Source organism: Cotesia typhae, unplaced genomic scaffold (assembly GCF_013202065.1).
Source record: "Cotesia typhae breed Kobodo isofemale line unplaced genomic scaffold, CoteBio_Ctyphae scaffold_152, whole genome shotgun sequence".
NCBI classification, from domain to species: domain Eukaryota; kingdom Metazoa; phylum Arthropoda; class Insecta; order Hymenoptera; family Braconidae; genus Cotesia; species Cotesia typhae.
The window spans coordinates 3,844,977-3,855,719 of record NW_027423776.1 but is presented as its reverse complement, the minus strand read 5'-3'; the positions used below and the strand labels follow the sequence as shown (position 1 = coordinate 3,855,719).

The 10,743-nt window shown below is 28.1% G+C and overlaps 1 protein-coding gene and 1 long non-coding RNA gene across 3 annotated transcripts; one reads left to right on the top strand and one right to left on the bottom strand.

The window, feature by feature from the left end:
* The first annotated feature begins 1,463 nt into the window (after nt 1-1,463).
* LOC141536149 (uncharacterized) lies at nt 1,464-5,834 on the top strand. The gene is made up of 3 exons (XR_012480694.1): nt 1,464-3,367; nt 3,451-3,582; nt 3,660-5,834. It is a non-coding gene; the product is annotated as an uncharacterized LOC141536149 (long non-coding RNA).
* A 144-nt stretch (nt 5,835-5,978) lies between these two features.
* Nucleotides 5,979-7,794, bottom strand: LOC141536148 (uridine-cytidine kinase-like). 2 transcript variants are annotated; one of them, XM_074256462.1, is made up of 2 exons: nt 7,692-7,794; nt 5,979-6,909 (listed from the first exon to the last, which is right to left on the bottom strand). In XM_074256462.1, the coding sequence occupies exon 2, from the start codon at nt 6,871-6,873 to the stop codon at nt 6,082-6,084; it is 792 nt and encodes a 263-aa protein (XP_074112563.1). In that variant the 5' UTR covers nt 6,874-6,909; nt 7,692-7,794; the 3' UTR covers nt 5,979-6,081. The 2 variants fall into 2 exon arrangements, with proteins under 2 accessions (XP_074112563.1, XP_074112562.1); XM_074256461.1 differs by lacking the exon at nt 7,692-7,794 and adding an exon at nt 7,522-7,679.
* Between the last annotated feature and the right edge of the window lie 2,949 nt (nt 7,795-10,743).

The window sequence follows — 10,743 nt, the reverse complement described above, 5'->3', positions numbered from 1 at the left end:
ATATAAATTAAATTCCGTTTTCAGTATAAATATCTAAACGTTATTAATTAATAATTAGACAGTTACTAATAATAACCTCTCAAATATGTATGCTGCTAATGTCAGTTGCTGACGAAACGTTGTAAATGGAAATAAATTAAAAGAAAAACATAAATAATTTGTGATCTACTTTATCCTGTTTTAAGCTCTTAGTAAATTACTGATGAAAATCATTAAATTTTATTTTTATTGCTATCGAATTTAACCATTTATAGACAATACTTAATTGTTATTTTTGGCTTACCGTTAACTGCTAGCAGTGATAGATAAGTCGTTTTTATGTATTGTTCTATCAAATTTTTATTAAACTTAAAAAGTTAAAAAGAAGTTACCGCTGTAATATGGGTATGGTTTATATTAAATCAATTTTAAGATATCTTCATGTTTGTTAATTTATTGAAAATTTACGGGGTTTTTTTATCAAAATTATTGAGAATTATTTTTAGGATCTTTTAGTACAAAAGTCATTATGACATGGACAATTTTCTATACCATGATTTTTGTTTTTGCAAAATCAGTAAGTATTGCTAATTTAGAAAAAAGAGTAATCATAAATTCATGAATATCACTTCTATTAGTTCAACAATTCGATACCGCTAGATCAAAAAATAAAACAATTTATTGATCACGAGTGTCAAGGTAAAAATATAAATTTCTCAATCAGTGATATGATATCAAAAAAATACATAATGTTTTTGAAAATGTATTACAGTAGTAGAGAAATGTGATGTATCAAAAATCAAATGGCCGCATATAAAAAAACGATCTATTGATTTTAAAATTCTGCTTCCAATAACGATTTTTGGTAAAACAATCATATTGAACCTTGTACCGTCAAAAAATTTTTTAGTTGGATCTAACACTCCAGTGTATTATTTAGACACTCAATATGATTTTTTACGACTCAAAGTGAAAACACATGTAAATTTAATTAATGTTGTGATTCTAAATTCCCAATTTTTCTAAATGATTAAATATCAATTATTCTTTTATTAATTTAATCAAATTCAGATATTTCGCGAAGAACAATGGGAATTGTATGAAGACGAAGAAGAATTCAGTTCGATTTATGTCAAAATTAATTTTGACAGATCTAGACAAATTCAAGTAAAATAATTATTCAAATTATGTAATGTTATGTACATGGAAGAAAAAAAAACTTACTTTTTTTGCTAAATTTCAAATAGATAGTTATAATCCAAAAATCATAATTATGATGCATCAGAATTACAATCAACAAGAATGCTTTTGAAGAAATTATTTAATATGGTCTGATATGACCAATTTTTACATTAAGCCAAATTAGAACATGTTAAAAATCATATATGAACATATTAGACTATATTAATCCATGTATGGAAATATTGAGCAACGTCAAAACATTTTGCATGGTTATCATTTCTTGCTACTGATTGTAATTTTTTTTTTTTTTTTTTTAATTAATTATTATTTAGAGTCGCTTTTAACTGCTGTAGTCATATCGCCGACTTTTGGGAGTGGTACGTTAGGGTCTTTTTGGGTTGTGAAAATCTTAATCTATGCGGCAAGGGTTGAATATCAACCTAGATGGTTTCTAAAACCAGCTTGGGATTCAAACCCACGTCTGGCCGGTGAGCCAATCCGAGTGCTCTATAGGCCATGCGCCTTAGACCACTCGGCTAACCTCATCGGTTATTTTTTTTTTTTATGAATCATGATCTTTCGTTTGAAATTATAATTTTCTATTTATCATAGTATTTTTTAAAACGAAGTTCTAATTAATAATGGTACTGGAATCAGCAGACATCTGATGAATTTTAGTTTTCTTAAAAAAATAATTTAATACTGCAGAAATATTTCTTAAAAATTACATTCATGGTTTTCCGAAATTATTCGGATAGAATAATATTCGTTAGTAAGTCGAAGAAAAGCTAAAACTTCTAGGCCTTCTTCGTTAGCTTACCCGCTTTAGGCCATCCTCCCCTAATTATGGTCTAGTTTTTCTTTCCATGTCTTAATTATTGCTACTATTAGTAACATTATTAATAATTTTTTTGTTATATTAGTTTGGTTACATAGGAAGTGAATTTTTTACAATTGAACCTGTGTCAGAAAATTTTCCTACCTCTGAAGGAAGCTACTATTTGGCTCGTGCTTGTAACAGAATCTATAACATTACAGAAGGTAAATTTTTATACATAAAAAAAAAAATATCGACAGTGTTAATTGATTCCAGTGTTGACCAAAAATTCGCAATCAGTCTCTGAAGTGGTGTATCCGGAATTACTGTTGATAATTGATAACCAAGTGTATGCTAAATACAATAAAAACTAAAAATTATTTCCTTATACTTATTGACATTTTGGAATGTCGTCAATATGCTATTTCGATCATTGAAAGATCTGAAAATAGATATAAGCATCGCCGGAATTATGATAGCTCAAGTAATTCAATTTAATTTTTATGTATAACTAAGTATGTTTAATTCAATCATTTAAATTACTTAGGATGAAAAAGTCATCCATTATATGAGTGGAAATCAATATGAATATAAAAAAAAGTATGATGTATGATGTATGTGCCTGCGAAAGCTGCGCGCGCAATTATAAAAAAAAATTATGCAGAGTTATTAGAAAATATGTACAGTAAAATGATTTTTTTTTCTAATCACTGTATTCTTATTTTAAATTTATTAAAAATTATTTTCTACTTTTTAGCACGGTTTTTTTTATTAAAATGTGTCTTTTAGTTTTTCAAACTATTACTTTTCTTCAATTTTTACAAGTGTAATTGAAAACCAAAAAAGTTAGATTAGAATATTTTATATAGCAAAAATTTTTTCGTCAGAGGCTGGCAATGTGACGCACATATTCTTACTTATAATCACTGAAAAATATTGGGGTGTGCCGGAATCGAACCCTGGTCCCGCGCTCTTTCGAAATGCAGGTACCGAGACGATTAGGCTATTGCTAGCCTGGTTTGAAAAAAAAAAAAAAAAATGTGATGGGAATATTTTTATTCAAAAAAGAATTTTTACAGTAAAATTTAGTACCGAGCCGATTAGGATATTGCCAGCCTCTTTCAAACTTTTTATTAATATTGACGAGAAAAAAAAAAAAAAACGAATCAAAAATGATAATCTAGTGAAATGAAATGGTTTTTTTTTTTTTTAATTTGTAGAAAACTAGAAGAAAGAAGTGATGATTTGGAGTTCATTCACGGTATAGCATTCTTAGGAGGTGCTTGTCATATTGATAAAAAAAACAAAGGAACTAAATCGGGCCATTGTTATACACGAAAGTAATCATGTTACTGTTATAAATGTTACTGTTCATGAACTGGCTCACTCGTATGTTAATTAATCCAACCTGTAAATAAACGGTATTGTATTTTTTAATAATAATGAATTATGACAATATCATTCAAATTTAGATTAGACGTTCAACATAATGAGGACATAGATATTAATTGTGTGAGTCCTGACACTATAATGTCGACGGAGTTGCAAAATCTTAACAGAAATTGGTCCAAATGTTCAATTGACACTTTGCGTAAGATTTCCAGGTCAGTTATTGATACATTTCAACAAAAATGGTTTTAATTCATCTATTAATTAGTGAATATCAATTACTTTATTGCAGAAATAGCATATTTTCAGGTCTGTACAACGCACCTAAGTTCATAAATCCGCTAATTAATGATGAACTAAGTGAACAAAATATTGTTCGAAGTCCAAATGGGAAATGGTTGGAATTTCGTATGGTTATAAGTAAAGAAACGAGAGAATTGATAAATTCAAAAGAATTTAACAGTAATAAAGCGATTGAAGTTTCATTTAAAAATAATAAATTAGTGTTTCAACTGATTGAAAAATCATCATCTACGTCAAGAAATGTTGTAAAGCAATATAATTTCATTAAAATTGTGCCTGATGATCAAAAAATAATCATTGATCTAAAGACTATCAACTTGATAAAAAATATAAATATATTCCATCAAAATAAATTTATACATGTTTATCAAGATACAGATAAAACACTTGGTGAAAAACAAAATCATCACACTTTACCTCCTTTGTATGTTTCCGCAGACAGCGAAGATTTAATAACGATCGAAACTCATGACCTTGAATTTAACAAACTGATTGGAGTGTTTTACCAGAATAAAAAATTAGTGGTTACTCAAAATTTTAAAATGATAGGGGATGAATTTTTTTTTGGGAACGATGTGATTGATCTTAATAAAAATTACGTTGTATCTGATGATTTGAAAGTATATATCCGTCCGTTTCAATTAAACTCTGACAAAGTAATACGTATTTATCATAACAATACATCAATATATATTTCTTTGAGTGATATCTGAAAAATGAATCATTGAGATAGTCTGTTATCACTTATTTTCTTTTAAGACACAATGAAAGTCTGTAATTTTTTTAAATTTAAATAAAAATTTGATCACATACTACAAAAAACTACTTGAATAACGAATAAAAAATTCTTTTTTCAAAATTTCACTTTTGTTCCAACATATTCAGTTTTTTCAACTAAATCAAAGCATCAAAATTCATAATAACCATAAAAGCAAATCATTGAATTCAATATAAAAAAATATAACTGTAAAGTTATTAGAATAGAAGCACCGTTTGTGAATACTATACCGTTTTTAAACATTTGATGTCCAAATTATTTTGTAAATAATTTATAAATCTAACAGTACCATCAATTCTGTTCTTGGATAAATGTAAGCGTTAAAAAATTTTATGGAAATATTATTTTAACATTGAACATGTTATTTGAAATTCACTGATTGTGCAAAAAATTGTAAAGCGTCCAAAAATAACATTAAAGTGTCCAAACCCTACTTTTGTTATAAGTTGTATTTATAAACACCAACGCAATTTCAATAAATGAGAGTGAAATTTTTATAAGAATTGGAAATTTAAATGGCTAACTCATTTCGTGAACTATAAAAAAATAACCAAAGGATTAACCGTTTGTTCTTCGCAAATTGTATATTAAATCTTAACAAGCACTAAAAAATGTTGTCTATTTAAAAAAAGTTGTTAAATGTTTACGTAAAAGTGATGGCTAAAGTCAATAATTAAAAATTAATTATTTTAAATGTAGAAATCTACAAATAAACTTATGAAATATTTTGGATAATTGTTTAAATCTAATTTTTTTAAAAACTAAAGTATTCATTAAAATGATTGTTAAAAGTTCGAAATTTTACTTCTTTAAACTACCTAAGTTTAAAAAAATAATGTTTTACCGTCTTTCCTGGGCAATACATATTTTTGTTACTGAATAATTTATAGTAGAACGAATTTCGGAAATTGATTTTTCAAAAACGATGTAATGAATCGATTTGAAATTTTAACAGCGATCGATTTATTTATAAATCTTTTGATAAAAAAAATTTCAAAGTTTTGGTATTATAAAATTTTGAAAATTAGTATCGACCTTCTCAAATTGATTTTAACAGTAAAATTTTGATTGAAAAATATTAAAAGATAATCAAACTTTAATGATAAATATAAATATTTAAAAATTACTCTAATTATTATTTGATAAAATTTTTAGGTCATTATTTTTCCAAAATACGAATCTTTGAGATACACCAAGGTTGTATTAGAGTACCCTCGACATAATAAATGAAATTGTGACCAGAGTAAATCAAACATGCGATGGTACAGTAAATTTTTCCGTACTAATAAATCACTCATTTATCATATGGATGGTAAAAAAATAGAAAAAAGTAACTTTTTGACCAAAATTTTTTTCGAAGTTGTGTTAATTAAAAATTTTTGTTCGATGACAATACACGGTTAAAATTTTTTTTTAAATATTGGTCAAGGTGTTACAGTCCATATATTAATAACACTCTAGTTAATAATTTTTGAAACTATTAATAAAATTATATAGTAAAGTAACTCTGTTAAATATTAAAAATTCATATTATATCCAAACAATTTCTTTTATTAATTTACAAAACAGTAAATCTATATTAACTTCCATCGAGAAAGAAAGATCAATGAAAACCATTTAAATCAGAAATGAATCATCTGCTGATAGTGTCTGAATCAGTAGATTCAGAAATGCGCCTACGGTGAAGATATGGATGCTGTATAGACGCCGGCGCCATTTCAACTTCATTCATTTTCTTCAAATGCAAAATGTCCCAGATGTGGTGGACGATAAGGTCTATCGCGACTGAGTTATCGGCACCACGGGGAATTATAACATCCGCAAACTTCTTCGTTGGCAAACTAAATTCCTCGAACGCTGGTTTCACATTGTTCATGTACTGGTTCAACACGGAACTCAGATCTCGGCCTCTTTCGTTAATGTCTCGAGCAACACGACGTGCCAGTCGGGTGTCGGAATCAGTGTCAACAAATAATTTCATGTGAAACAAATCCCGAATCTTGGCCAAGTAGAATACTAGAATTCCTTCAAATAATACGACATCTGCTGGGTAAATAGTTATCGACTGGCCTTGAACTCGGCTGTGCGTGCAATAATCATAAATCGGAACTTGGCACTTGATTCCAGCGAGAATGTCCTGAAGGGTAGAAAAAATTAGGTCGTTGTCGAAAGCTTCGGGATGGTCGAAGTTGAACTGACCTTTCTCCGCTAGAATTATTTCCGCTGAAGTAAGGTTCCGGTAGAAGGAGTCCTGGGAGATACAAACGACCTTTCGCTCAGTCTGATCCATATCTACTTGCCCTAGCTTCTCCATTATACGATTGCAGACGGTAGTTTTCCCGCTGGCTGTTCCACCAGAGACGCCGATCAGGAAGGGAGTCTTGCCCTCAATGCCGTTCAACCCAGAAGACATTTTTCTTGACATGTCGCTAAACTCTATTATAAGGACAGCTGCTGTACCCTGAAAAAGAAAATTCTTAACTGGAGTGTAAATTTTCTCGGCTTAAAAAAATATTAAGGAAGATTGAAATTTTTTTTAATCAAGTCAAGGTTTCTTGAGCCAAGATAACTTTTTTGGGCCAAGAAAATTTTTTCTTGCTCCAAAATAACTTTTGTTTTCCTTAAAATTTTCTTGGCTCAAGAAATTTGTTTTTTGTGTGTAGTAAAACCAGGTGAGTTAAATTATTTGATGATGTAATTTTCACAGTGATTTTAATTCTTTCACTTTTTGCTGATTAAGTTGAACATTGACTGTGAACTCAACACGTGGTGATAATTACACATGGAATGACCGCTCGATAACCTATAACTTCTTCAATATCGAACTAATTGTAGACAAATTTATAAATTAAAAATACATTTATCATTCTGATACTGAAATCAATAGACGTTTGACGATTTTTTTATTTATAAAATTGTAATTAAAAGAATATATTTTAAAAATTGAAACTTTTCAAATCTTCTGCACATGGAATTTTTCTTTCAATTATTTTTACAATAATTTGTTCAATAAGAAAAATTCTAAAAATTGTTAAATGTCCACTAATTTCATTGTTATTTATAATTAACTTACTTTAATCGACAGAACTGTTTATTAAATCTGAGACAGCACAATTACTTGTATTTTCACGAGGTTACTAGCTTGGAGTTCAAAGACTAATTGGCTGTAGTTAACGACTAAGTACAATGACTGCCTTTGGCACAATAATCGAAAAATTCTAAAAAAAATAGTTTAGTAATTACCTACAACGTTGATAATAATGTTCTATTGGTAAAACTCTTGAGATAATACCTACTGGTCAGGTATATTCGTAAGAACCTTGTAAAATATAAAATTTTAGTCCGGTCAAATTTCGACGGAAAATGTACATTGTAAAATTAACAATACAATTGAATTATTATGTTGAGCTAAGTACAGTTAGTAAAAGAGAGACAACCAAATATGTATTTATAATGAGTAAGAGAGAGACGGGAATAGTACTGTTTGTAATACAACTATACAAATCTAAAATGACTGATATTTGAACGGAGTTTTGAATTATCCTTAAATTAATGCGACTGTAAAAAAAAAAAGTTTGGAAAATCAAAAAGTGCACGACTCATAATGCTCATTTAATTATGAAATATTAAAAAAAAAAATAAAAAATACATGAGTGGTGCAAAATAAAAAGAAAAAAAAAATTTTTAAAATAACAGCTGTACTAGGAAAGTGATGCACAGGCGCCCCTGGTGGAATAAAATAGACATACCATCTATAGATATAGATATATCACCATCCATGTTAATTTTACATGGATATATATAGATATACAGTCTTGTAGTTTTCGTTTTTTATTAATTGCAATTAAACGACACTGAATTAATTAATCATACGCATTCAGTGACCTACAATCGTCGATTAGAATTTAAAAAAAAAAAAAAATTTAACTCAAATAATGGAGTTTTTCACAAGTTACAGTGTTTCCGGGGTTTCATACATGACGGACAGGAAAATTTTTTGACCTATTTTGATGTTTTTTTCCGTTTCTATTGCAGTAAATCAATTTTTAGAAAGGATGGAATTAATCTCCATTAAATTATCTCGACAATAATATACTAAATATCTTGATTCCGTGAACTAACAAGGCTATAATAATAAAAATAGCCGCCAAAATGAGGCGAAAAAAATTTTTCGATCGTAAAGCACTCTCTGATGCTTCGCATCACGAGTCGTGCAATTGGTTAAAAATATGAGTTATAACGTTATAATTTTTATAATTTTTTAATTTCACATTGGGCATTCCCACTTTGGTCTCACGTGAACTCTAATTAGAAAATAGTGATTCCATATGAATCCCAATTAGAAAAATTGACAATCATTTTTTTTGTTTTTAATTGGGATTTCACAATTGGATTTTTCATTGGGTCCTCATTGGGATTTGGAACCCAATGGGACCCAGATGTATAGAGGAGAAGGGGGTAATTGAACCATTCGAATTAAAAAATTGAAAAAACGATTCATGCTCTTAGAATTAGATTCTAATATGTTAAACTCGGACATGATCAAAATTTGAAATCATTACGATTAATAAATTTTGAAAAATTGAGATTTTTTTATTTTCAGACATGTAAACTTTTTTTTCGGCTGGTGACAAATTGTTTGATAATATTTCAATTTTTGAATTAAATGATAAAGTTTGAATTGTAGTCGTTGTGTATACTGTTACTTTATAATCCTCAACTTTGTTTATAGTGATATAATAGTTTATTTATTTATTAGTTACTATTAATTGTTATAAAATTATATGGCGTCAATTGAACCAGCAGTCCTGGGGAGGATTGAACCATACGGAGAAGCATGAGACATGCTCAAAATATGAAAAACGGTGCTTTGAACTTGAAAAGCTCAAATACTAACCAAAAAACGCATTTTAGGGAGCTTTCAATTCAAACTTAGCGGGAAGTTCTAGGGTTGGCCTCCACGGTCGACCGATTTCCAGATTTTTTCCATCAATCCTCGACATGTAAGCGTTAAACAAAAATTTTCACTATTTTCTTAGCTATTTATATTTTCTGGTCAATTATTTTAAAAATTAACATTGATTTTATCTTATAACTCCAAGCATTTCAATTTATGATGAAAGAGATGCATTCATCAGTAATATCACAGAATTTATGAATTCTACTAAGAATGATTTGGCTTATTTTCCAGAATAGTCTCGAAGAAATAACTAACTATTAAATAGTAATTGGCAATCCAGGACTTATCATCATATTTCTTATCATCATCATAATGTTACGCTTAACAAATTACAAAAAACGAAAAAATTCTTGACTCTAAAATACATTTTTTTATCTCAAGAAATATTGAGAAAGAAAAAATGTATCTAAGATGAAATAAAATTTTTTTGTGCCAAGAAAATTATTTTGTCTTGTTCCAAAATAAGTTCAGTTTTCCTAAAAAGCAGTGTGGCTTACAAAATAATATTAAATTACTTCGTACAAGTATCATGAGTTTTATACATAAAAGTTTGTTAAATTAATTTGTAAATCTTTTCTAATAATTTTTTCGAAATTAATTTTCATTCCCACTGTTCAATAGCCTTTTATAAAATCTTTATCGTTTTGTTTTGAAAAGATTAAATTAAATTAAAGAAAAAAATATAGTTAATAAATTTTATCACTTTTATCACTCATTTTTAATCTTATAAACAGTTGGATAATATACTTTAAAAGTATTTTTTCTAATACAATGTACGTGAGTTAAGTTCTTGATTGTTGCTGTTTAATCACTTTATAATTATATTACATCGATGACAACAGTAAATTTAATGCTATTATAACAGGTTTTGACGTCGATTATAATTGAGAATTTGATTCGTTATTTTTTATGGTCTGATATTATTTGTTAATCATTTTATCGCAGATAGTACATAAATCTATTGAGGAAGACAGTTGTTAAGCAATAGGGACTTCTGCTGTTGTATCTCTTTGCTAAGTTCCGAAATATTCCTTTCGTAGTGTATCTTAATAAATTAGTGAAGTAAGACGTGAATAGTTTTTAGCTCACGCGATTTAATTGCGACTTTTAAATAACGGAAAATAATGTCTGGAAAAATTCTAATTTGTATTGTTTTCATTGTTTTTAATACCTATTTCGTTGCTTCTCTTCACTGGCCAGATGTGTCTGATATAAATTCAATACACGATTTCTTTGAAGCATTTAATTCTATTATAGACAATGAGTATAAAATAACAAGCTACATGAATGAAGAGGAAAGAAATTATGAAATAAAAAATTTTATTACTGAAATGT